We start from the raw sequence: 27,883 nt of genomic DNA on the forward strand, positions 1-27,883 counted from the left end.
TGCCGCTGCCTCCTCCTCCTCCTCTCCTACGCGCGGCCGCGCGCACGGGTGCGCGCCTGTCTTTGCAGGGGAATTTCGGCGCCGCGGACAGCGCCATTGTGCTTCAGCACCGCGGACGGGGCCGACCCCCCCCCCCTTTTTGCGGGGAGATCCGGCGGCTGTTTGCAAGGGGGTGGGCATTCAGGGACTGTGAATTTTTTGCGGGGGCGGGGGGGGGATTCAGCACCAGGGACAGTGGCTTTTTTTTCAGGGGGCCAATTCAGCACCAGGGACAGCTGCAGGTTTTTTTGCAGGGGTGCTAATTCAGCACCAGGGACAGCGGTTTTTTTCAGGGGGGCCAATTCAACACCAGGGACTGTGACATTTTTTGCAAGCGGTGGCAATTCAGCACCAGGGACAGCAGTCTTTTGCAAAGGGCCAATTCAGCACCAGGGACAGCCGCCGCCTCTGCTTCTTCCACAGGGCCGCTTCAGGACCACGGATAGACCCTCTTGCGTGGCAATTCTCCGCCGCCTGGGGGGCCCTTGGGCTGCGCCGGGCGACGGTGGGGTGACCACCATGCGCCTCCTGCTGCTGGCCGTGCTGCTGTGCTTCTCGGTGGCGCGGGGGGGCTGTGAGCCCAAGGTGGTGAACATCGGGGCGGTGCTGAGCACCAAGAGGCACGAGCAGGTCTTCCGCGAGGCCATCAACCAGGCCAACAAGCGCCATGGCACCTGGAAGATCCAGCTCAACGCCACCTCCGTCACCCACAAGCCCAACGCCATCCAGATGGCCCTCTCCGTCTGCGAGGACCTCATCTCCAGCCAGGTAGCCGCGCCGCGCCGCCCAAGAACCGGTCGGGGGACTCCCCCTAGGGACTCCTCCTCGATGTAATGGGCCAAGCTCTTGACCTGGTGGACTGGTTGGCCCCAGAAAGGACCACCCAGGGGCCCCTGGATCCTGTGGACTGTGGGCTTGGGGCACCAGCATAGGGCACTCTTGGCCCTAGAGACCACCCTAGGGACCCCCTTCCAGTCCTCAAGAATTAGCCTAGGGGCTCCTTGACCTGATGGACTGGTTGGCCCTAGAAAGGAACACCCAGGGACCCCGGGATCCTGTGAACCAGAGTGTGGGTTTGGGCACCAACCTAGGGATCTGCGGGCCGCAGAGACCGACCTTGGGACCCTACCACAGCCCAGGGACTTCTTGACCCTTCTAAGGGCCAGCCAACAACCCCTTGACCCTATGGACCAGCCTTTTGGCTTGGGGCACCAGCCCAGGGACACCCCCCCCCTCTCTCTCTCTCTCTCCTTCTCTCTCTCCCTCCTTTTCTCCCCTTTTCTTTTTCTTTCTCTCCATTTCTTTCTCTCTTTATTTCTCTCCCCTATCTTTCTCTCCCTTTTTTCTCTTCCTCCCTCACTCCCCCTCTTTTCCTCTCTTTATTTTTTCTCCTTCTCTCCATGTCTCTCCCTCCCTCTTTCTTTCTCTTTCTCTCTTTCTCTCTCTCTATTTCTCTCCCTACCTCTCCCCCTTTCTCTCCCTTTCCCCCCTCTTCCTCCCTCTCTCCCCCTCTTTCTCTCTTTATTTTTTCTCCTTCTATCCCTCTTTCTTTTTCTTTCTCTCCCTCTCTTTCTCTCCCTCTCTTTCCCTCTTTATTTCTCTCCCCACCTCTCTCCCCTCTCTCTTTCTCTCTCTTTCCCTCCCTCCCTCCCTCCCTCCCTCCCTCTCCCCTCTCTTTTCTCTTTTTCGCCTTCTCTCCCCCCTCCCTCTCTCCCTCCCTCTTACACACCCACATATTGGGACCTTAAAAATACCCCAACACAGCCCATTTCCCAAGGAACAAACCGGGTCCCCAAGTCATCAAATGGTGCTATTTTGGCCCCATTTACGTCTCATTTGGGATCTCCTTTGAAGCCACCCAAATTGCAGACCTGATCGACATTTACAGACTTCCTTCTTTCCCCAAACGGAGCAGAAAAGGCCATTTATAGGAGAAGCCAGCAAAGGGAGGAGGAAGTTTCCATGGAAACGCCATCTCAATTGCTTCCATAGGGTTGGTTCCTTCCATCGATTGCTCTTCGCCTCCTTCTTGCCAGACCATTTCATCATAAATGGTCCCTGGAGGGGAAATGGCATTTAGGCCTTAAATGTGCGGTTAAGGAAATCATATTATCTTGCAATCTGGCTCGGCCGACTTCTCTCTCCGCCTGTCAAAGCCTGGGCATTCGAGGACGTCCATAATTTAATGGGAGAAACGTCGGAGGGGAATGGCTTCTTGTTGTTATTGTTGAGTCGTTTAGTCATGTCCGATTCTTTGTGACCCCATGGACCAGAGCACGCCAGGCCCTCCTGTCTTCCACTGCTTCCCACAGTTTGATCAAACTCATGTTGATCACTTCGAGAACACTGTCCCACCATCTCATCCTCTGTCTCCTTGCACCGTCCTCCTTGCGCCCTCCATCTTTCCCAACATCAGGGTCTTTTCCAGGGACTCTTCTCTTCTCAGGAGGTGGCCAAAGTCTTGAGGCCTCAGCCTCAGGATCTGTCCTTCCAGTGAGCACTCAGGGCTGATTTCCTTCAGAATAGGTCTGTTGGATCTTCTTGCAGTCCATGGGACTCTCAAGAGTCTCCTCCAGCACCAAAAAAGCATCCATTCTTCGGTGATCAGCCTTCTTGATGGTCCAGCTCTCACTTCCATACATCACTAGTGGGAAAACCATAGCTTGAAGTATATGGATCTTTGTCGCCAAGGTGATAGGACATCCATAATTTCATGGGAGAAACATCAGAGGGGAGAGTAGGATGTCCATATTTTCATGGGAGAAACGTCAGAGGGGAATGTTAGGACGTCCGTAATTCCATCGGGAAAACGTCTCTCCCACAGGTCTACGCTATCTTGGTGAGTCACCCGCCAGCTCCCAACGACCACCTCACGCCGACGCCGGTGTCATACACTGCTGGCTTCTACCGGATCCCGGTCATCGGCTTGACCACACGCATGTCCATTTACTCAGACAAGGTAAGCCCACAGCTCCCGCTGGTCGGGACCCACCGTTCTCCTGGACATCTGGCGAGAGAAGGCCTTGACTTCTCCTCTGCCTGGTTCCCCACCACTTCGCTTCTTGCTTGGAGGGAGCCGCCAGGAGACTCGCGGAGACCCCGGTGAGTCCAGAATGGCTGGTCCATTAGAGGCATGGTGACTCCATATCAGACCATGCCTGGTGCCCCATGCTCCTCAGAAACAGCCATTCGTTCTTCTCAGGAGTCGACGTCTGTCTGTCTTCCGAGCTCCTCCAGACTCACACCACCTTCACTGGTTGAAAGGACACTGGGTATCTTTCCCATACTGGCGAGCGCCCAGCCCAAACCTTCTGGTGGAAAGGTAGAGCTTTGTATCTTCCCCATACTGGTGGATACCCAGCTCAAACCTTCTGGAGATCTTTCCCATTGGCTTCCTAAAGAGGCCCTTTCACTGCGCAGGAGGGCCATTATCCACAATGGTTCCCAGGTCCCCTTCCAAGGTAGCCCCATGGAGAAAGCAGGGCAGTAGACCAAGCAGATGGCCAGGTCTTGGATGGAGCTGGTACTAGAGATGTTCTTCCACCCCAGGGGAGGGATGTTCCTCAATCTCATCTCCAAGTCACCTTCCCATGGAGACAGCAGGAGATGAGCAGAGGATGGACCTCTCTGGAGAAGCAGGTGGGGTCTCAAGATGGAAGACCTCAAGAGGCTCTTTCCACCCCATAGGAGGGATGTTGCCCCAACTCCTTTCTAGGTCCCCTTCCAAGGTAGCCCCATGGAGAATGCATTAGCTGAGCAGAGCATGGACCTCTCTGCAGAGTCAGGTAGGGTCTCAAGATGGAACTTCTCCAGAGGGTCCTTCCACCCCATAGGAGGGACGGTGCTTCAACCCGGACGCCCCTGCCTGGTTTGCAGTGACGCCCCCTCTGGCTCCTTCTCTCCCCAGAGCATCCACCTTTCGTTCCTCCGCACAGTCCCTCCTTACTCTCACCAGTCCAATGTCTGGTTTGAGATGATGCGCTTCTACAAATGGAACCACATCATCCTCATCGTCAGCGATGACCACGAGGGCCGGGCGGCTCAGAAGAAGCTGGAGACCCTCCTGGAGGAGAAAGAGTCCAAGGTCAGTAGCTTCCCGCCACCCACGCTTCTCTCGAAAGTCTCGCGCTTTGTCGTCCGTGTGTAGATTGACATCTGTAAATACACCTTCTCTCTCTTCTTCCCATTGTTAAACATGACCCACATTGTGCTCTTAAGCGCCGGCCGTCTAAGTCCCTGATCAAAGTTTGTTACTCTTTATTCATTTCACTTGCTTTGCCATGGTCGAAAAAAACCGAAATCTCCGACTACATAAAAAAAAAAAAAAGAAATCCGAAAGAGGCAAAAACGGGGAGACGGGGGCGGCACGTAACCTGGAGCTGGGCCAAAAACCCATTTCCTTATTGAAAGAGAGTGTCTAGGAGAGTAGGCTTGGATCATAGACTTGGGAAGGACCTGGAAGGGTTGTCTGGTTCAACCAAGGCAGGAACCTCAAGATGGAATCATAGAGTTGGGAAGGAGCCCCAAGAGAGACTTGTGAGGCAGGGATAGGCAGCTCCGTTTACCTGCTTCCTTCCTCTTCTCCAAAGAAGCTCATGGTCAATGCAACAATCTGATCAGTCATAATGGTCATAATTTTGTCATCTATACCCCCACCCATCAGACTGGGTTGCTCCAGATGCTCCAACATCTAGAAGAACACCATAAAAGGTCCAATCGTCCACAACTTCCCCAATCCCAGCTTCTCCTGAAGGACCAGTTCCTTCTCTCCTGGGTTGGGGGCCCACGTGGCTCCACCCCCTCCGATATTTCTCCAGCGGAAGTGGCGGAGGGGGACTTTGAAGCCGAGCCTCCTTGGTGTGTGGTGTGAGCGGTGGCCCCACGTCGGCCAAGTCGACATATATGGGAAGCCTTCCTAGATCAGACCAAAGGCAGGACATCCGGTCCATGATCCTCTTCTCGGTGGCCGTCAAGAATCCTGCAGGGAGGAAGGAGCTGAGGGTGGCGGCCTTGCCCCCGCTTTTCACTCCAAGCGGCCAGCATTCAGAGGTCTACCAACATTTGGGAAGAGGGACAACCCACCATCCCCTCCAACATTTCTCCCATGAAAATGTCCAGTTGCCCTCAGAAACTCACAAGGTACCTACACCGATTTAAAGGAGAGGAAGAACTTGCATGAAGCTCCAAGGAAACGTCCTAGGAAACCCCCATAGGAGATCTTGTAGGAAACTTCTTAGGAAACTTTGTAGGAAATTTAATAGGAAACCCCTATAGGAAACTTTGTAGGAAAACCCCATAGAAAACCTGGTCTGGAACCCCCATTGGAAATGTCTTAAGAAACCCCCTTAGTAACCCCCATAGGAAACCTTGTAGGAAACATAATAGGAAACCTTGTAGCAAACTTAATAGGAAACTTTGCAGGAAACTTAATAGGAAACTTTGCAGGAAACTTAATAGGAAACTTTGCAGGAAACTTAATAGGAAACTTTGTAGGAAACTTAATAGGAAACCTTGTAGGAAAGTTTCTAGGAAACTTAAAAAGAAACTTTGCAGGAAACTTAATAGGAAACCTTGTAGGAAACTTTGTAGGAAAATTTGTACGAAATTTAATAGGAAACTTTGTAGTAACTTAATAAGAAACCTTGTAGGAAACTGAATAGGAAAGCTTGTAGGGGGTTTTCCCTGCTCCTCTGTTACGGCCCCCCCGCCCCGGATCAGGAGGAGTTGGATATGGGATTTGCTTTGAGTGCCCGTCTTTCTTCTTTCAACTGTTTATAATCTTCTTCTGTGTCTGCATATTTTCTCTGTGCACATTATCCATCAGAGTAAAAAAAGGAGCTTTGACAGCCTCGAACCGCTATCCTTTGACAACAAGCGAGGACCCAAGGTATATTTGCATGGAAATGCACGCCGCCCACCAACCTAACGAGCAAAAAAATTAAAATTAAAAAAATCATAAAATTCATCAATCGGGCCGCCTCGGCCCACGGGCACCCCACAAAAAATTAGAATAAATTTAAGATATATATATATATATATATATTAAAGGGAAAAAATATAAAAATATCTCTGGAGCCAGCAAGCAGACTCCATGTTTTTTTTTTTTGGGTCGCACGTTCTTTTCCGTTGAGATATGCTTGGTTTGAGCTTGAGTTTGAGGAGCAATCCCATCCTGGACGTCTTTCTTCGGAAGACCATGCATGTGGAGCCAGAGCGAATTTGCGAGTTTATTCCCCCCCCCTTGTTTCCTCCTGGACCATCTGATTCCCCCTTCCTGCTCTCCTCTTCCTGCTCTGCCCCTTCCTGTCCCAACAGGAAATGCGAGATCCTCACTTCGATTCCCTTGCAAGGCGGACCCCTTGCGTGTTTTTCCCCTCCCCCTTCCTCCCCTTTTCCTGTTTTTTATTATTATTATTATTTTGTTTTTTGGAAAAGCAACAGGCGTTTGAGCAGTCAACTGCATCGCAAAACCAGCCAGCCAACCAATATATGGATATTCGCAGTTGCCGCCTGAGGGGCTCCCTCGCCGTCGCAAAGACGGCGTCGACAGAGTGAAAAAGGCAGGTCGGCAATTCCCGAGACGGTGGGAATTCTGCAGAATTTGCAAAAAAATAAAAAAAAAAATGCAAATTTTGCAAGATTTTTTTTTTTTTTTGCAAAAAACAAATAGCGAGAAATCAATTTGCCATGGTGGGTGGAATCACTTTGGCGGCCGCTGTGTATCTCTATATATGCCTTTTTTTCCTCTTTCCTGTACCAATGCACGACCTTCTTTTGGGGCTGGAGTGACTTCTGTTTGCATGCTCAGTGCAACAACAAAGAAAAATGATTCTTTTTTTAAAATAGAAAATAAAATAAAAAATTAGGTTTTTATTTTTTTAAGGGGGTGGGGAGGAAATGAACCCCACCAGGAGAAAAGAAAAGAAAGAAATAACGGGGGGGGGGGGAATAAACCGAGGAAAAGAAATGAGGAACAACTGAGTCCTTTCCAGGTAGACCTTGGAAAGAGAGAAGGAAGTATCTTTCTGAGGAAAGCATAGCTCTGGCATGGGGGATCGGGGCCCAGCCGACTGACCGCATTTGCTCGCGCCAACCTTGCAGGCCGAGAAGGTCCTTCAATTTGAGCCGGGCACCAAGAACGTGACGTCTCTCCTCCTGGAAGCCAAGGAACTGGAGGCCAGGGTGATCATCTTGTCTGCCAGGTGAGGGCCGGCCGGTGGGGCAGGGTTGGGGTCAGGTGAGTGGAGGCGACCCCCATTTTTCCCCCGTTCAAACCTTTCCGACGTTTCCCTCTGAGGTTTCTCCCATGAAAACAGGGACCTCCGATTCCATCCCTTCCAGAATTTATCCCATGAAAATAGGGACTTCTACCATCCCCTCTGATGTTCCTACTATGAAGATATGGACGTCCGACCATCCCCTCTGACGTTTCTCCCATGAAAATATGGACCTCCTATTCCATTCTTTCTAGATTTCATCCCATGAAAATATAGACTTCTACCATCCCCTCTGATGTTTCTCCCATGAAAATAGGGACCTTCTATTTCATCCTTTCCAGAATTCATCCCATGAAAATATGGACTTCCACCATTGCCTCTGACATTTATCCCATGAAAATAGGGACGTCCTTTTCCATCCCTTCCAGAATTCATCCCACGAAAATAGGGATGTCCTAGCATCCCCTCCGACGTTTCTCCCATGAAACCTACCACCTACCTCCCATGTCCTACCACCCACTCTGACATTTATCCCATTAAAATGCTGACGTCCTACCATCCCCTCTGATATTTCTCCCAAGGAAATAGGGACCTTCTATTCCATCCCCTCCGCCATTTCTCCCACCAAAATACGAACGTCCTACCATCCCAACAGCCTTCTTCTCTTTCTCCAGTGAGGACGACGCCACCACCGTCTACACGGCCGCAGCCAAAGAAAACATGACAGGTCCCGGCTACGTCTGGCTGGTGGGGGAACGGGAGATCTCCGGCAATGCCCTACGCAATGCGCCAGAAGGTAACCTGGGACCCCTCCCCATGGTCCAGGTGCCCCATGGTTGATCGCCCAGCGGTGCTCTCCTTCCCTTCTCTAAATCCATTCGGAGGTCTCCGCCCCGCAGCGAGTTCACCTGGATTACCTCTGGGGTCCCAGCCAACCCACTCATCTGTCTCCACCCCCACCCCCGTCCCAGGTCTCATCGGTCTACAACTCATGAACGGCAAGAACGAGTCGGCTCACATCCGGGACGCAGTGGCCATGGTGGCCCAGGCAGTCCACAACTTGTTTGAGAAGGAGAACATCACCGACCCACCCAGGGGGTGCGTGGGGAACACCAACATCTGGAAGACGGGGCCACTCTTCAAGAGGTAAGAGCATCCTGGGCACCTCAGACCTGGGTTCTTTATGGAGGGGGTGGTGGGACGTCTGTAATTTCATGGGAGAAACGTCAGAGGGGATGGTAGGATGTCCGTATTTTCATGGGATGAATGTTGGAGATGATGGTACAATGTCCATAATTTGGTGGCATAAATGTCAGAAGGGGTGGTAGGGCATCCATAATTTTGTGGGAGAAACGTCAGAAGGGGTGATAGGACGTTTGTAATTTCATGGGAGAAATGTCAGAGGGGATGGTAGGACATCCGTAATTTCGTGGGAGACATTTCCATCCCTCCGCATCCCGATCAACCCGCCTTCTCCCCAGGGTACTGATGCAGACGAAGTACGCCGAGGGTGTGACGGGCCGGGTGGAGTTCAACGAAGACGGGGACCGCAAGTACGCCAATTACAGTGTCATGAACCTGCAGAACAACAAGTTGGTGCAGGTCGGCGTCTACAACGGCAGCCACGTAAGTATCCCTGGATAGGAGGGCCCTGCCTGGCCTGGGGGTCGGACTGGCTGACCTTCGGGGGTCCCATTCTGACTCTATGGTCATTTATCAGGGAAGGCTGGTAGAGAAGGTCTGGTCCCAACCTTTCTCTCCTCACCTCCTCAGTTCCTGCCCAACGACCGCAAGATCATCTGGCCGGGAGGAGAAACCGAGACGCCCCAGGGCTACGAGATGTCTACCAAGCTCAAGGTATCATCTCTGCTCCACCTCCCTCCCTCACTAATGTCAGCCTGGTGAGGAACAGTTGAAGGAGCTGGGGAAGAGGAGAGCAAGAGATATGAGAGCCACCTTCAAATATCTCAATATGATTGAGGGTCTGGAAGCCAAGCCTTAGGGGGAACAGTCAAAGGAGATGGCTCTTTTTAGCCCAGAAAAGGGGAGGCTGAGAGGAGATGTTAGGGCCACTTTCGAAGATCTCAAGATGATTGAGGGTCTAGAAGCCCAGCCTTAGGAGGAACGGTTGAAGGAGATGGAGAAGAGGAGATATGGGAGCCAACTTCAAGCATCTCAGGATGATGGCGGGTCTAGAAGCTCAGCCTTAGGAGGAATGGTTGAAGGAGATGGAGAAGAGGAGACCAAGGATATAGGAGAGCCATCTTCAAACATCTCAAGATGTTTGAGGGTCTAGAAGCTGAGTCTTAGAGGAAAGGTTGAAGGAGATGGCTCTCTTTAGCCCAGAAAAGAGGAGGCTGAGAGGAGATGATAGGGCCATCTTCAAACATCTCAAGATGTTTGAGGGTCTAGAAGCTGAGCCTTAGGAGGAACAGTTGGGAACTTAGGAGGAGATGGAGAAGAGGAGACCAAGGAGATATGGGAACCACCTTTAAACATCTTAAGATGGTTGAGGGTCTAGAAGCTCAACCTTAGCAGAAACGTTTGATGGAGATGGCTCTCTTTAGCTCAGAAAAGAGGAGGCTGAGAAGAGATGTTAGGGCCATCTTCAAACATCTCAAGATGACGGAGGGTCCCTTGGGAGGAACAGTTGAAGGAGATGGCTCTCTTTAGAGCCAAACATCTCAAGATGATTGAGGGTCCAGAAGCCGAGCCTTCGGAGGAACGGCCGAAGGAGATAGGAACACTCAGTCTGAGGATGAGGAGATATGAGAGCCGTCTTCAAATATCTCCAGGGCTTCCGCCTGGACGAAAGAACAAGTCCTCCCGCTCCAGAGGGTAGGACATGAACCCGTGGCTTCCAGCTCCAAGAAAGGAGAGCCCGGCCTGACGTCCAGGAGAAATTTGCGGGACGCAAGCAAGCGGGCTCTCCTTCCTTGGAGTCCCGGGTGCTTGAGTGAAGATCGTTGCACCTCAGGGGGGGTTGGTCTAGATGACCATGGAGCCCCTTCCATCTCAACCACTTCTGAATTCCATGTTGGCATCCCTGCATCCAACTCTCCCCTTCCAGGAGAAGGCAGCAGAGGGGTTGAGAAGCCGATTTGGCTGGGAAGAGGACGGTGATCCATCTTCTCACTTTTTTGGGGGCTGTTTCCCCTCCCCACCCAGATTGTCACCATTCACCAGGAGCCGTTCGTCTATGTCAAGGAGACCCTGGCCGACGGCAAGTGCAAAGCCCTCACCAACAGCACCGGCGGCTTGGTGCAGCAGGTCCTCTGTACGGGGCCCAACAAGACCATGCCGGGTACGTCTTGAACCCAAAGCGGGGGCATCAGGTCAGAAGCTCCCCCGCCAAGCGTCTCCATTGGGCGCCAGGCATCTCTCCTTCTTGGGAGGGTCTGCACTGCATGGTGGAGATGAGATCCTCTTAGTCTACACCAGGCCTCCTCCAGATGTGGTTGGCCCACACCTCCCATGATCCTTAGCTAGCTGGACCGGTGGTCAGGAACAATGGGGAGGTCCGTTCCCCATTGATCAAGCCTGGAGAACTGGATCGCTTCCTGATCATATATGGAACGGAACCACCTGAAGGGCCGAGGTGGAGGAAGCCTGGTTCAGATGATCTCTTCCACATACGACCAGGAAGGAATCCAGCTCAGCAGGCTGAGAACAAAACGGATCGACGGGGAACGGGTCAGATCTCCACCAGGAAGCCATCCACATTGTCCTAAAGGGCCGGGTCAAATGGCATCTCCTCGATGGACGGGAATGGAGGTGGAACGATTGAGAAGGTCCTCTCCGTTGGGGACCTTCTGGAACGGGCATCAATGGTCCCCCTTTCTCCTGCCCCACTAGGCCGCCCCAGCGTGATGCTCTGCTGCTATGGCTTCTGCGTCGACCTCCTGATCAAGCTGGCCAAGACCATGAACTTTACTTACGAGGTCCACCTGGTGGGCGATGGGAAGTTTGGCACGCAGGAGCGGGTGAGCGGGCCTCAGGAAGGCCGTACGGGCCACCCTCCAACTTCTCGGAAGATCTCTGAGGGTCCAGCCCCTTGGCCGGGGACGGACAGACGCCGTCCTGTTGAGAAAGGGGATCTGTGGGAAGTCGTTCCTGGAACGGTTGGCCGTCCCCATTGGCTTTCCGCCCACACTGGGGTGACCGGAGGAACCTTCAGGAGAGGCCTGGAGGGTTGTCCATTCGTGAACTTGCTTCCCATAGCTTCTTCCTGCTATCCCCTTTGACATTTGTTCCATGAAAATATGGACATCCTACCATCCCCTCTGAGGTTCTTCCCATGAAATTATGGACTTCCTACCATCCCCTTTGACATTCATCCCATGAAAATATGGACGTCCTACCATCATCTCCCACATTCATCCCATGAAATTATGGACGTTCTACAATCACCTCCCACATCCATCCCATGAAATTACGGACGTTCTACCATCATCTCCCACATTCATCTCATGAAAATACAGGCGTTCTACCATGATCACCAATGCTCATCCCATGGAAATACGGACCTCCTTGCCCTTCTCACCCTGGCTCTGTCTCACCACAGGTGAACAACAGCAACAAAAAGGAATGGAACGGCATGATGGGGGAGCTCTTGAGCGGTCAGGCAGACATGATCGTGGCTCCTTTGACCATCAACAATGAGCGGGCCCAGTACATCGAGTTCTCCAAGCCCTTTAAGTACCAGGGACTCACCATCCTGGTGAAGAAGGTGGGTAGACATGGCCAACGACCACTAGGCATCACTGTGCCCTCAGTGATCCATCAGCATCCTAAAGACCACCCATATTTGACATCAAGGTCCATCCTTGAAAGGCCTGGGGAGAAGAAGAGGAGAACCGTTTTCCTCAACCTTTGTGAGGAACCCTAAGCAACCCCTGCTGGGGTCTTCCCCCAGCTACTGACGCCCACTTCCGGTTCTCCGTTGCAGGAAATCCCCCGCAGCACCTTGGACTCGTTCATGCAGCCGTTCCAGAGCACCCTGTGGCTCCTGGTGGGCCTCTCGGTCCATGTGGTGGCTGTGATGCTCTATCTCCTGGACCGTTTTAGGTAACTGCAGCCACCCCTTGGTCTTCCTGGTCTTCTCCACCACCACCTCCTCCTCCTCCTCCTTCTACCCCTTGGTCTTCCTGGTCTCCTCCTCCTCCTTCCTCCTCCTCCCTCCTCCTCCTCCTCCTCCTCCTCATCCCTCTACCCCTCCTTCTACCCCTTGGTCTTCCTGGTCTCCTCCTCCTCCTCCTCCTCTCTCCTCCTCCTTCCTCCTTCATTCTCCTCCTCCCTCTACTCCCCCTCCCCTCCTCCTCCTCCCTTCTCTTTTCTTCCTCTTCCCCCTCCCCCTCCTCCTCTTCCCTCTAACCCTTCCTCTGCCCCTTGGTCTTCCTGGTCTCCTCCTCCTCCTCCTTCCTTCTCCTCTTTCCTCTGCCCCTTGGCCTTCCTGGTCTCCTCCTCCTCCCTCCTCCCTCTAGCTCATGGTCTTCCTGGCCTCCTCCTCTCCCCTCTCCCCCTCTTTCCTCTACCCCTTGGTCTTCCTGGTCTCCTCCTCCTCCCAGAGGAGCAAGGAAAAGTTATCCAGCTCTGCTTCCTCCCACCCAATGGGGGCAGGGACAAGGAACTGGACGGGCTGTTCCTCAAGACGTCACCAAATTACGTACCCATCAATGATGCAAAGGGACCTCTGTCCACTGACTTTGCATCACTTATTCCACCTGCGAACGACATGAGGGAAACCGAGGAGTCCTCGAAGTTCCGCCCTCTGCCCACCCTGGACCTCTGGAGTTCCTCGCACCCGTGAGGTCCAGAAGCTTCTTTCCACGGGGCATCTTCTAAGACCTGCTACTTGATGGACGTCTGACCGCTGGCCCTGCTTGCTCTCTTGCAGCCCCTTCGGCCGCTTCAAAGTCAACAGCGAGGAAGAGGAAGAGGATGCCCTGACCCTGTCATCTGCCATGTGGTTCTCCTGGGGAGTCTTGCTCAACTCTGGCATCGGAGAAGGTGAGTCTCTCCAGTGGGAATGATGTGGATGGGTCCGTCCGTAAGAGGCTGCAAAGCAAAGGCTGGTGCCACCGACCCCATCTCATCTTCTCCGATATTTATCCCATGAAAATAGGGAGGTCCCACCATCCCCTTTGATATGGATGAAAATAGGGAGGTCCTACCATCCCCTTTGACCTTGATGAAAACAGGAAGGTCCTAACACCCCCTTTGACATTGATGAAAATATGGACATCCTACTATCCCCTTTGACATTGATATGGAGGTCCTACCATCTCGTTTGACATTGATGAAAATATGGACGTCCTACCATCTTCTCCGACCTCCGTCATTTCTCCCACGAGAATAGGGATGTCCAACTCAGCTTCTTCCCCTCTGGGTTCTTCCCCAGTTAGATGGTCTTCTCGAGGGGCAGCACTAGAGAGCTTGGGTGAGGTCTATCTCCCCAGGGTTTCGGCCCTTCAGATGTTTGAGGACCATCCCGACCTGCCCTATCTCTTCCAGGTGCTCCCCGGAGCTTCTCCGCACGGATCCTGGGGATGGTGTGGGCTGGATTCGCCATGATCATCGTGGCCTCTTACACTGCCAACCTGGCGGCCTTCCTGGTGTTGGACAGACCCGAGGAACGGATCACGGGCATCAATGATCCCAGGGTAAGCATGGAAGGAGAACACCAAGCCTCTGACATGTCTCCTATGAGAATATGGATGTCCTACCATCTTCTCTAACATTTATTCCATGAGAATAGGGACATCCTACCATCGCCTCTAGCATTTCTCCCATGAAATTATGGACATCCTACCACCCCTTCTGACATTTCTCCAATGAAAATGTGGACCTTCTACCACCCCTTCTGATGTTTCTCCCACCAAAATACGGATGTCCTATCTTCCCCTCTCCCAGCTGCGCAACCCGTCTGACAAATTCATCTATGCCACGGTCAAGCAGAGCTCGGTGGACATCTACTTCCGCCGGCAGGTGGAACTCAGCACCATGTACCGCCACATGGAGAAGCATAACTATGAAAGCGCCGCCGAAGCCATCCAGGCCGTCCGGGACAAGTGAGTTGGACTCCTTTGACTTTTCCCGGCGGGTGGGCTGGGAGGACATGGGGGACCAATGGGGAAAGAGGCATTGGATTATGGGATTCCATTTTTATTTTTATTTTTCGGCCAGTTAATTTCCATGAATTTCGACCAATTAACAACCCACTGATTTGAAGCCAACGCAAAGTCGAAGAATTTTTGTGGGAATTTGGGTGGGATTTCTAAGAAATTCTGCTGGGACTTCTAAGAAATTTAGGTGAGATTTATAAGAAATTTGGCTGGGATTTCTAAGAATTTCTGCTGGGATTCCTAAGAAATATGGCTGGGATTCCTAAGAAATGGTTTGGCTGGGATTTCTAAGAAAGTCGGCTGGGATTTCTAAGAAACTATTTGGCTAGGAATTCTAAGACATTTGGCTGGGATTTCTAAGAAATTTTGTTGGGATTTCTAATAAATTGTTTGGCTGCGATTTATTAGAAATTGTTTGGGATTTCTAATAAATTCTGCTGGGGTTTCTAAGAAATTCTGCTGGGATTTCCAATAAATTTGGCTAGGATTTCTAAGAAATTCTGCTGGGATTTCCAATAAATTTGGCTGGGATTAATAAGAAATTCTGCTGGGATTTCCAATAAATTTGGCTGGGATTTCTAAGAAATTGTTTGACTGGGATATCTCAGAAATGTTTGCTGGGTTTCTAAGAAATTTTCCTGGGATTTCAAAGAAATGTCTGCGTCTTCTAAACAAAATGTTTTGCGGGAATTTCTAATAAATCGTTTTGCAGAAATATAGAAGACATTTTACTGGGATTTCTAAGAAAATGTTTGGCTGGGATTTCTAATCAATGGTTTTGCTGGGTTTCTCGTAAATTTTGCAATCTAATTTATTGTTTTGCTGGGATTTCTAATCAATAGTTTGGCAGGAATTTCTAAAGAAAGGTTTGGCGGGATTTCTCAGAAATGGTTTGACGGGAATTTCTAAGAAAAGGTTTTGTGGGAATATCTCAGGAAAGGTTTGGCAGGAATTTCTCAGGAACGAATTTGCCGGGATTTCTGATCCTTTCCTTTCGGGACCGCTTCATCCTGCGAAAATCCTCCATCGGAAGAGGGGGAGGGAAGGCTTCTGGAATTTGCCGGGAGCACTGAAGTCGATCCCCTTTTCCTGGTTACTGTTCCCACTTGTGTCTCCACCCAGCAAACTCCACGCCTTCATCTGGGACTCGGCTGTCCTGGAGTTCGAAGCCTCCCAGAAGTGCGACCTGGTGACCACTGGAGAACTCTTCTTCCGGTCTGGATTCGGAATCGGAATGAGGAAGGACAGTCCCTGGAAGCAGAATGTCTCGCTGGCCATCCTCAAGTCCGTACCCTCTCCCCCGCCCGCGGGAATGATCCAGGGAAGGGGGTTGGGGTTGGGTGGAGAACACCAGACCCTCCGAGCATCCCGGATTGATCCTGGAACTTCCCTTTCCCACTCCGGAGGAGAAACACAAGAGGACCTCTTTTCACGGGAGAAAGGTCCAGGCATCCCCTCTGGGGGAAATCGGGAAAATAGGATATCCAGTGTTCGAACCGGAAAGCTGCCAGCCCCTCCAATGTTCCTCGCCCCCCAAAATTGGGATGTTCTGGGATCGAACCCAGTAGCATCAAAGAGGGAGTCCAGTTGGGCCTGACCTCCTCTGGGTCTGTCAAAGATGGCCGAGGAGCCTTCTTGGTCCAAGTTGGTCTCCTGGAGGACTCCCTTGGCCTTTCCTGGGACTCCCTTGGGTCCCCGTAAGAGATTTGAGGGTTGCAGGGCGTGGCTTCACCTGGCCTCCCGCCCCATCCCCCCAATCCATATTTTATTCAAGATGGCGGGACTCCCCGCTTCAGCTCTCTCCTCCCATCCCACAGCCTCCACGAAAATGGCTTCATGGAAGAGCTGGACAAGACGTGGGTGAGGTACCAGGAGTGCGACTCAAGGAGTAATGCCCCGGCCACCCTCACCTTTGAGAACATGGCAGGTGGGTTCCTAGACCTCCCCATTCCCCCTGGAGCTCCCTCCCCTCAGGGATCAGAGAAGAAGGGGCACAAGGTACACCACCACCACCCCCGGGGTCATCCAGTCCAACCCAAGGCAAGGCACAAAATGTCCTGTGCTTAGCCCGGTTCTTAAGAATAAGACTATTGAGATGATGGTGATGGTGATGGATGATGGGCCTTAGTTTGCCTACCCATCATCCAGTGCTTAGCCCAGCTCTTATGAATCAGAATATTGAGATGGTGGTGGTGATGATGGAGGATGCTGATGGGTGCTTAGTCAGGCTCTTAAGAATAAGAATATTGAGATGATGGTGGTGTTGGTGGATGGATGATGGAAGATGATGGATGATGATGATGATGATGATGATGATGACGACTGCCAAACTTAGATTCACATTAATATTATTATTTATATATATAATATATTATTGTTATTGTTACTATTGCCATTTCTAACTACTACTGGTACCACCACCATTTGCAAGTATCCCTATTGCTATCGCTATCCTTCTTCTTACAATTGTCATTTGTGATTCCTATTCTTATTCCGGATCCCCATCGTTATTACTATCACAATGATTGCCGCCATGATTACGATTCTCACTCTGCTTCCTGGACGACCCTCGACTGTGGTGGTGGCGTGTGTGTGCGTGCTTCTTTCGAACCCGGCTCTCTCACCCTTCTCCCTCTCGCATTTTGACCCCCCCCAGGCGTCTTCATGCTGGTGGCCGGGGGGATCGTGGCCGGAATCTTCCTGATCTTCATCGAAATTGCCTACAAGAGGCACAAGGACGCCCGACGGAAGCAGATGCAGTTGGCCTTTGCTGCCGTCAATGTCTGGAGGAAGAACCTACAGGTAGGAAGAGGCCATTTTGGGGGGGAGAAGATACCTCTGGCGGGGGGCAGGTAACCCACAAAACCGCCGAAAAAAACACCAAAACAAGTGGGACGTCTTTGAATTTCCATTTTTTAATTTGGAGGTCCTTTTCCATTTCCCATTTCTTCACCCCAACAGTCACTACGGTGCCGAAAGGGAGTAGAATTAGGGGGACGCCCTCTCCGTGGCTCCCACTTATGGGGTGGGGGAACCCCATAAGAGTCGCTCCTTCCAAGAGGGCGGAGGGTTGGTTTGGATGACCCCTGGGGGACCCCACTGCCCCACTCATCCTGGGAAGTGTCCTATTCAATCCCCATCAATGTGAACAGGGACGTCCTATTAAATTCCCTACAATGGGAATAGGGTCGTCCTGTCAATCGGGGTCTGTCCATCCCTGTGTCCTGCCCCCTCCGCCGCCCAAACAAGGCAGGCTCAAATTTTGTAGGACATCCCAAGTGCAATTGTCACTGCCATTTTTCACTTGCCAACTTTCTAGAGAGGAGAAACGCTTCCCTGGGTTGACGGCAGGTCCGGTCCGGGGTTTGGGGTTTGGCCGAGATGGGGGGGGGGTCCAGGATTTTTTGGGTGGGGGCCATCCCACCCCACGGCCGACGAGGAAAGCCGACGTTCCGAAGATCCGTTTGACAATGTAAGACTTTTCCGCAGGAGGAACCCTCCGGCCACTAGTACAATGCTAGAAGGTAGGCGAGCGGGAAGATTTCTTTGTTCAATAAATACCAATTTTAAAAAATAAAAGTCAAATAAAAAATCAAAATATGACCAAAAAATTTATATATATATATATATATATATACACATACACACACACACACACACACACACACACATACATACACATATTATATATATGTTTATGTATATATATATAATTTATATAAGTCTATATATAACATGTGTGTGTGTGTGTGTGTCTATTCAATAAGATCAGAATATGACCAAAAATATATAAAATATTATTTATATATGTATATAAATAATATATATATATAATTTATATATGCGTATATAATATATAATACATATAAGTATATAATGCATATAATATATATATAATGTATATACGTATATACGTATATGTATGTGTGTGTGTGTGTGTGTGTGTGTGTGTGTGTATACGCGCGCACACGCACACACACACACCTTTCTTTTCAAATTATTATTTGAAATCATGGGCGGGGTAGAAATGATAAATTATTACTATTATTATTATTTGGTTTTGGTCACTCTTTGGCCATGGCGCAACGCCGTGGCAAGCCATGCACTGATACCTCTGGATCAATATATGTAAATATATATATATTTATAATGGGGTATCTCCCTATCTATATATATTTAGATATAGATCTTCATCCATTCCATCCTATCAATTCCTTTTTTCCTGTGCATGCCTGGGGGGGGCATGGTGGAGAGGAAGATCGGGAACGGAAGCAGGAAATGGATTCAATTCCAGTCGGCCCCCCCAACCCGGATGCAGAGGAGCCAGACCTGGTCTCTCTCCCCCTCCCAAAAAAAATTTACCTAAATCCAAAGGGGGGGGATCAGAAACGGGGTTCCCCAAGGGGAGGATACAGAGGGTTTAGATTGGGGGGCCCTCCCCCAAAACCCCAAATTCCACTGTAGCCCAAAGGGTTGGGATCAGAAACGGGGTTCCCCTCCCCAAAATGGGGGCCTCCTCCCACCCCCCCATAACCAGGTCTGGTTGCCTCCCACCCAACCTCCCCCCACGATTCTCTCCCCTCCCCCCTCCTTGACGGCTTTCGTTCCCGCTCTGCCCCCAACCCTCCAGCTGCCCCCTCCCCATTTAACCCCCCCTCAGATTCCCACCCGGGGTCCCTCCGGAAAGCAGCCCCCCAGCTTCCGGCCGCCGATCTCGGGAGACCTATATACCCTCCTTGATTTCCCAATACTGGTTTTCGTTTCTTTAATTCTGATATTTTACCCCCCCATTCCCCCCTTAACATACAATGACTTCCCTTCTCTTCTGATGCAGTCTTCTCTCTATCTCCCAGCCGTAGGACCTGCCTTGACCAAAGGCCCCGATCCTATTTATTTAGGGGTAGGTGGAAAAAGTCTCTTGCCCCCCTCTCTAGATGATGGAAGAAAGGGGGCAACAGTGACTGGCAGGGACCGCCCCCCCTCCCAGGCCACCAATAGGGTGGGAGCCCCTCCTCTCCAAGCTCCTGAGAGGAGGCCCTCTGAGCTGCTGCAGGAACCCCAAGGTTGCTTGTAGCTCCGTCCTGCCCCATTCCCCCCACCCCTTCCAGTAAATGGTCTGCCCCACATACAAGGTCCTCACGTACAGTTTCTGTCAGATGTTCGTCCCATGAGATTATGGATGTCCTACCACCCCTTCTGACGTTCTTCCCACAAAATTATGGACTTCCTACCATCCCCTTTGACATTCTTCCCATGAAATTATGGATGTCCTACCACCCCTTCTGACATTCTTCCCATGAAATTATAGACATCCTTCCTTCCCCTCTGAGGTTCTTTCCATGAAATTATGGACGTCCTACCATCCTCTTTGACGTTCTTCCACCGAAATTATGGACGTCCTACCACCCCTTCTGACGTTCTTCCCACAAAATTATGGACATCCTACCATCCCCTTTGACATTCCTCCCATGAAATTATGGACGTCCTACCACCCTTTCTGGCATTCCTCCCATGAAATTATGGACATCCTACTACCCCTTCTGACATTTCCCCCAAGAAATTATGGACGTCCTACCACCCTTTCTGACGTTCTTCCCACAAAATTATGGACGTCCTACCACCCTTTCTGATGTTCTTCCCATGAAATTATGGACATCCTACCACCCTTTCTGATGTTCTTCCCATGAAATTATGGATGTCCTACCACCCCTTCTGACGTTCCTCCCACGAAATTTGGACATCCTACCATCCTCTCTGACAGTCCCACCACCAAATTATGGACGTCCTACCATGATGTTCCTCCCCGGAAAACAGGGTCTTCCTATCACCCCTCCCACTGATGCTTGGGGTGCTTCTGACCCGAACCACCCCATCCGAGACCCCCAAAATCGCCCTCTCGGTGGGAACCTGCCCCGTTTGCCCCAGGGATGGGATGGTTTTGAAGGCAACTGTACATCCTCTCTGACATTTCTCCGGGAGTTGGTGGAGAGGAGTGTCTGGTTCCTCCCCCTTCCATGAAAAGAGGTACTTCCAATTCCATTCCAAGAGGGGCGTCCTCTCCCACCCCGTCCTGTGAAATTAGGGTACATCCATGAAAAGGACAGCGGATCCACTCAGAGTCTGGGGTGGCTCCCAGGATCGCCCCAGCCCAAGATGGCCGCTCGGAAGGTCAGCGCTCGGAGGGGCCCTCCGGAGCCCGGCCGCCCTGTAGGGCAGGAGGAGCACACCAGGCGAGCAAGGCAGCCTGTGAAAGCGAGGCACAGTGTAGACGCGGTGGCCGGTGGCGGCCGTCCGGAGATCTAACCGCTTATGTACATGTTCGTTTTAGGATAGACCAAGTGCTAGAGCAGAACCAGGCCCTAGAATGAAAACCACTTTTAGGTCCATCACATCCACGCTGGCCAACAGCTTCAAGAGCCGTAGGTCCTGCAGAGACACGGTAAGAAGAAGACAACCGGTTGTGCCCTCCTTCTTTCTCTCTCTTTCTCCTGCCATCCCATCAACCGCCCCATCTCACAGCTGCCATGGCCCCGTTTCGTCCTCTGTCAGTCCGTCTCCACTGTCTGTCCCAAAGATCGAGGGCTCCCTCTTCTCTCCGTACGTGGTTTGCTTTCCTTTCTGTTCTGACCCCCCGAAAAACCCAGAATTTTCTTTCCCCCCTCTTTTGATTTCCAGTCCTTCCTGTCCTGGTCCCCACCCGGAAAGCAGTCCACAGTGCCGTCTTCCCCTCGTCCGTCTCCTGCCCTGCCATCTCCACCGTCTCCCTCTGCCTGTGGTAACTGTACGGCTCCGCAAGCAGTGGCCAGCAGGACTCCCTGCCACCGCCCTCTCCTGCCGCCACACTTCCTGTGGGATTCAGGCAAGGTGCATGGCCTCGCCCGGCACCATGTCTCTCATCACCTTCTGTACCTGTGTTTTTCTGTCCGTGGCTTCCTTGGAAATGACGAGGCGGGGGAGGGGCCCTCCGTCATCAGGCGGACAGCCGAGCTCCATTGCTTAGCCCGCGCCAACGTTTCTCCCGTGGAAACGGGCGTCTGGCCGTCCTCTCTGACGTTGACCCAACAGAACCGGCAACCCAAGTCCCCCCGGGCCAGATCAGGCCATAGCTGTCAACTTTTCCCTTTTCTTGCAAGGAATCCTATTTGGAATAAGGGAATTTCCCTTTTAAAAAGGGAACCGTTGACAGCTATGGATCAGGCCCATTTGGGTCCTCAATCCGGGAAGCCGGATCTGTAAATCTCAACGACACCGATGGGACCAAGAGCCCGAGCAGCGGTGGCTTGGCTGCTCCAACGCCGCGCCTGGTTTGCCCCGGTGGCATTTGATCGGCAGGGATGGCCCCGCCCTGCGCTGGGATCCGGGCTCGCCATGGGATTGGTCGAGCCGCCACCGCTCAGCCTCTTTGTCCCATCCTTGTCACCAATAATCTCGGGTTCTGGCTTCACTACGCCTCTTCCTCCCGCCACCGCTCGCCATCTGCCGCCCTGGTGCCCCTAGGGTAAGGTTCCCAGGCATCCCCGTTTTCCGGGGACCGTCCCCAGATTTAGAAATCCTACAAAATCCATGGAGATTGAAAAGCATCCCCGGATTAATGGGGGGAAATCTGGTCACCTTATTCTACGGGCCAGAGAGCGAGCGAACAAGCTCACTCTGTCTACTCACGAGAAGCAGCGGCGGTGGTGGTGGCAGCAGCCCCTGGGAAGCTGGGGCTGGGGGTTGGGGGGTGGGGAGGAGGACAATTTGACCCCCTCGCCTCTTCTTCCAGCTCCACCCCCCGGTTCCGCTTCTCCAGCCCGCCATAAGGTCTGCGTGACAGTGGACAGGCCGGCTGCTAGAAAAAATTGCCAACCCCTGTCCTGTTCCATACCTGCCGACATTTCTCCCATGAAATACAGACGTCCTATTCCATATGTGCCAACATTTCTCCCATGAAAATATGGACTTCCTACCATTCCTTCTGACATTTCCCCCATGAAAATATGGACGTCCTATTCCATACCTGCAAACATTTCTCCCATGAAAATAGGAATGTCCTTAGGAAAAGCGGGATCAACCCCGGATCAAACCGGAAACTGCCTTGGCTTCTTCACATCTTGGGCTGTCCCTGCAATAGGGACCCTGGGATATCTGTTAGGATCCCTCATCCCAATCTGTTGATAGGCTGGGAATGAGGCCAAGGCAGGACAACCTGAACTTCCACAATCTGCAGACTTTCTGCTGTTTTCCTATGTGCAGGCAGTTCCCCAGCCAGATGAGTGGGGTATTATTATTATTTGGCAACAATAATTGTGGTGGTGTTGATGATAATATATATAAAATATTATTGTTGTTATTATTATTATTGTTATTATGATTATCATGATCATTATTATTGTAATTATCATCATTATCATTATTATCATCAGGTAGGCAGCCGTGTTGGTCTGATGCAGCAGAAATAAAATAATAGTAATAATAATAATAACCATAATATATATATATATATATATATATATATATATATATATATATATATATATAATATATATATATATATATATATATATATATTATCGTCATCTTTATCATTATTATCATCAGGTAGGCAGCCGTGTTGGTCTGACACAGAAGAAATAAAGAAGAAGAATACTTATTATTATTATTATTATTATTATTATTATTATTATTAATGGTAATTAATATATTTCACAAAACCTCTCCCATGATTTCTCAAACTTATTCCAAAGGGCGTTGGGCTACAATTTCCTCTGAACATCCTCCTGTATCAATGTGAAGATCACTGTCCCTCTCTTGGATCAGCCCCAAATATTCCTCATTGTTTCCGCTCAGGATTTCCTCTGAAAATTCTCCTGTATCAATGCTAAGATCACTGTCATTTTCTTGGGGACCAGCCCTGAATATTCCTCACCGCTTCTCCTCCGAATTTCCTTGTCAAATCCTCCCATATCAGTGCCAAGATCACCGTCACAGACCCCCCCAAAAAACACATTAAAACACCCTTGAATTTCAAGGATGTTTAAATGAGTATTCAAGATTGTAAAACAGAAAAAATAATAATTAAAATTATATATATATATATATTTAAAAAGACACACATAACAAAACCAGTAAAAACAATTCTAACAAAAAACATAATAATAATAATAATAATAATAATAATAATAATAATAATATTTTTTTATTTATACCCTGCCCTCCCCGGCCAGGGCCAGGCAGCTAACACCAAATATAAATTACAATAGAACATAATAGGAAGAAACCAAGAACAGTTAATTAAAATGCAGCTTAAAATACAGCTTAAAATGCAGCCTCATTTTAGTAGTAGCCCATAAGCCAAGACCATAAAGGGAGGAAACATCAGAACTATTTTTTATTTTATTTTATTTTATTTTATTTTATTTTATTTTATTTTATTTTATTTTATTTTATTTTATTTTATTTTAATTATTAATTACTGTTAGTAGTAGTAACCTATAGTAGCCCATAAATCAAGACCCTAAAGGGAGGAAACAGAATTAAAAAGCAGTTTAACAGCATGTCAATCCGTTCTCATCCCTTTTTATTTATTTTTAATCCATTTCCGAATTTTTTGTCCATTTCCCACTGCAGGTTATTCCTTGTTGAACATCCCAAGCCATCACTCTGTGGCATTCTGGCTCCACCTCCTTTTGCTGAATTTATTCCTCCCTCCCCTCCATTCCCTCATTCTTCTGAACATGCATCCATTCCTTCCTTCCTTCCTCTAAATATCCATCCATGCTTTCCTTCCTCTGAATATCCTCCCATCCATCCATTCATTCCTCCCTCCCCTCCCCTCCAGTCCCTCGTTCTTCCCACCGCTCCCGCCATTCTTACTTCCGGTCGGCCTTCTCCGCTCCTCTCCTCTCCGCTTCTCCTCCTCCAAACCCTCCTTTCCGCTTTCACCTCGGCACATTCCATCTTCCACCCGTCCCTCCCACCGTCGCTCTTTCATTGAGAATTTCTCTTTCGTTCCATCTTCCACTCTGGGCGGTCACAATCCAAATGATTGCGAATTTGGGTCACTCTCGACGTTTGCAGGATTCAGGCTGTTTCCAAGGAGCAGATTGCACCAAAGCAATCCGTCCAAATGATTAAATCAGGTTTCTAATCAACATTTGCAGAATTCCAGCTATTTCCAAGGAGCAGATTGCACCAAAGCAATCTGTCAAAATTATTATTAAATCAGGATTCTGATCCACATTTGCAGGATTCCAGCTGTTTCCAAGAAGCCAATTTCAGTAAATCAACCCGTCCAAATCATTCCACCAAATTTGATTTAATTCCCAGATATCTTCCCCATTGCGCATCATCCTTTCTGGCACGGTCGCCACGTTGGCAGGAAAGTTCCATCTCCCTCTCCAAACCCCCGGCCCATTTTGGAGACCCTCTATTATGCATGTTTCTGAGTTGGTGGGGCATAGGGTTTGACCTCATCCCCGCCCTTTGGCATCTTTCCAAAGGTCCCAGACACTGAAAGGTCCACCTGGGGCGTAAGCCAACTTCTCAGCCATCTTGAAATTCTGATTCCCCCCCCCTCTCTCCCCATCAAAAGGACATCTGTCACAAGATATTGGGAGGGTGGTATTCCAGAAGGGGAAATGTCTCGGCCGGAAAAGATGGCTTTCTGCCTTCTCAAACTCCCCCCACATGACTCTCCATTTATTTCTCCTGTTTGTAACTGCAGGGATTTATTAAAAAAGTCTCCCCCCCAGCGGTGGGCGTTTGCATAACCTCCAATATTTCTCCAATGAAGATAGGTACATCCTATTCCATCCCCTCCATCATTTCTCCAATGAAAATGGGGACATCCCATTCCATCCCCTCCAACATTTGTCCCATGAAAATAGGGACATCCTATTCCATCCCCTCCAACATTTCTCCCATGAAAATAGGGACGTCCTATTCCACCCCCTCCAACATTTCTCCCATGAAAATAGGGACGTCCTATTCCACCCCCTCCAACATTTCTCCCATGAATATAGGGACATCCCAGGAACAGCGGAACCTTCCGGGATCCCAGCGGAAACTGGGCTGGATTCTTCTATCCCGGGAGAGAGAGGGGTGCTTGGAGGGTCTGCTTCCTCTGGTGGCTTTCCCTTCTAGGCATTCCAGTGTGGAGGGTAGAGGGAGGAGGAGGAGGAGGAGGAAGAAATGCAGCTCTGGGTTGGCCGGGTTGGCCGGGCGGCGTCCCGCTTTCCTGGGGTGGTGGTTTTGGTGGTGTCCCCGGGTGCCGGCACCGGGTTCAAAGCCAGCTTTCGATGTAATAGACCATCCCTTTGATGCGCCTGCTCCCTACAGACACCCCCGCGAGGCCGCCACACCCAGAGTCCGTGAGCTGCAGATAAAGCCCTGTAGAGAATTCCCGGCTTCAGGAGTTCCTCCGCAAAGGGTGGGATCTTGTTGTGAATGTTGATGCATTTTTGTCCTGTATCCAAAGTCCTGTTTGATCTTGTGGGACGGGTGGTGGTGCTGGTGGGGGGAACAACCGGTCGTCCCCTTCCGGGACATCCCAGAAAAGGGCCGGGCGGGAGAGGAGTAGGGCGGCCATCTTGGAAAAAGTGGCTCTTTTGCGAGCCGAGTCGCCGAGCTTTTTCCCGGAGGGAGTTTCTTAGCATACATGAAGGGAGAGTAGTCGGCAGATTTCGAAGGGGATCGACCCGAAATTGTCAAGGGGTTGAAGTTGCCGGGCGATTCCAAAGGGGATCGGCCTGAAATGGCTGAGCTAGCAGGTGCTGCTTTCCGGGGGAAGAGGCTGCGCTGCGAGGGGGAGGGAGCCCCCGCCCCACATGGCTGCCCCCCGGGGGAGATCCTTGAGGGATGATGCGCTCCAACCGGGAAGGAGCTGAGCCGAATGGAAACTGGGGGCAGGACACGACGACACAGGTCAGGGTTCTGAAATTAGTAGGGTGGCCCTATGTCAGGGTCCCTAAAATGGGAAGGGTGGCCCTACGTTTGGCTCTGCCCACATTGCGGCACCCTGACTTTTTTTGTGGGAACAGAGCGGATCCCCGGAGATTCCCCGCTTGGTGCTCGCAGCCTTGAATGCATCCCGGTTTGGAGGCGCAGCATCTTCCTTGAGCGGTTTCCTGCCGGGGCGGTGGCGGCCTGCGAGGGCAGCATGTGTCTCGGCCTCGCTCTGGCCTGCCTCTGCCTGACCACCGCCCCTCCCCCGTGTCTTGTCTTTTGTCTCCCCTGCAGCAGTACCACCCCACTGACCTTGCGGGGCAGCTCAACCTCTCGGACCCCTCGGTCAGCACCGTGGTGTGAGGGCCCCTGTCGCTTCTTTCCTGCCACCCCCTCTCAGACACCCCCGGGATGGACCAGCTCTTCTTCTCCCACGGACCTACCTTGTGGACTGGTACCGAGGAGGTGGTCCCGCCCACCGTGCCACGGACGGACGGAGAACGAGCTCTGGCGTGCCTCCAGCGCCCGCTTCCCGTTTCCTTGCGCCCCTTTGAAGGACACCCTCCCAGGGCAGCCCGGCTTTTCCACTTCCTGAGAGAGGAGGCAACTGTGCGCAACTGGGAGAGTCCCGTCCTTGTACAGTTCTCCGCTTCTGGTTGTCCACGTTGGGGCTTGCTCGATTTGGGGGAGCCGACTGACTGACTGACCTTCCTGTCCATGTACATAATCTGCTTCTCTTCCTACTGTCCACTTTGGGGATCACTCAATTTGGGGGACTTCCTTCCTTCCTTCCTTCCTTCCTTCCTTCCTTCTTTCCTTCTTTCCTTCTTTCCTTCTTTCCTTCTTTCCTTCTTTCCTTCTTTCCTTCCTCCTTTCCTTCCATCCTTCCTCCCTCTTTGTTTCTTTCCTTCCCTCCCCCCTTCCTTCTTCCCCTCCTTCCCTCTTCCTTCCTCCCCCTCCTTCCTTCCTTCCTTCCTCCCTTCCTTCCTTCCTTCCCTCCCTCCCTCCCTCCCTCCCTCCTTCGTCTCTCCTTTCCAAGACTTCCCAACCACCCCTTCCCTGCTTCTTGCCATTACCCCAACATTCCTACCTATTCCCATGGATCCATTGAGCTGATTTTCTCCCTTCTTGGAGATCCATTTGGGTCTCTTAGAGATCCACTCATCCCCTGATCTTCCCTTTATTGTATATTATGCTTTCAGAAACCCACCCAGATGGCAGGGTTAAAATAAATTGTTGTTGTTCTTATTATTATTGATGATATTATTATTATTATTGATTTTATTAATATTGTTGTTGATATTATTATTATTGATATTATGTTGTTGTTGTTATTTACCTGAATCCTGGTAGCATTTTCACTCGTCTGAAATTTATCTAACATTTGGAATTGCGGGCTGGAATTTCGACGTCTCTTCCTAAGGATTCTGTGGATTTTATTAATGATTATTAAAATAAAATAAAAAAATTAAAAGTTGTTTTATTATTGTATTATAATTATTATATATTATTATTATTATTTTATATTATTAAAATTAATAATAATAAATGTAAGGAACCGCAGAAAGAGGGGGAAGG

At 50.6% G+C, this 27,883-nt stretch overlaps 1 protein-coding gene across 9 annotated transcripts; it reads left to right on the forward strand.

Annotated features, from left to right (window-relative positions):
* Window positions 1-287: 287 nt before the first annotated feature.
* LOC307226997 (glutamate receptor ionotropic, NMDA 1-like) lies at window positions 288-27,554 on the forward strand. Of its 9 annotated transcripts, XR_013843758.1 has the most exons (22): window positions 288-807; window positions 2,864-2,998; window positions 3,947-4,123; window positions 5,864-5,926; window positions 7,141-7,241; window positions 7,931-8,052; window positions 8,228-8,402; window positions 8,738-8,882; window positions 9,030-9,113; window positions 10,425-10,560; window positions 11,112-11,239; window positions 11,821-11,985; window positions 12,205-12,323; window positions 13,153-13,265; window positions 13,770-13,918; window positions 14,169-14,326; window positions 15,503-15,664; window positions 16,198-16,307; window positions 17,037-17,182; window positions 20,709-20,819; window positions 25,700-25,790; window positions 26,600-27,554. XR_013843758.1 is itself a non-coding variant. In XM_079996038.1 (21 exons), the coding sequence occupies exons 1-21, from the start codon at window positions 559-561 to the stop codon at window positions 26,666-26,668; spliced, it is 2,817 nt and encodes a 938-aa protein (XP_079852164.1). In that variant the 5' UTR covers window positions 288-558; the 3' UTR covers window positions 26,669-27,554. The 9 variants fall into 9 exon arrangements, 7 of the variants coding, with proteins under 7 accessions (XP_079852164.1, XP_079852170.1, XP_079852167.1 ...); XR_013843759.1 differs by lacking the exon at window positions 20,709-20,819; XM_079996038.1 differs by lacking the exon at window positions 25,700-25,790.
* Window positions 27,555-27,883: the final 329 nt, after the last annotated feature.

This window comes from Podarcis cretensis (assembly GCF_951804945.1).
Source record: "Podarcis cretensis genome assembly, chromosome: 11".
Taxonomy (NCBI): Eukaryota; Metazoa; Chordata; class Lepidosauria; order Squamata; family Lacertidae; genus Podarcis; species Podarcis cretensis.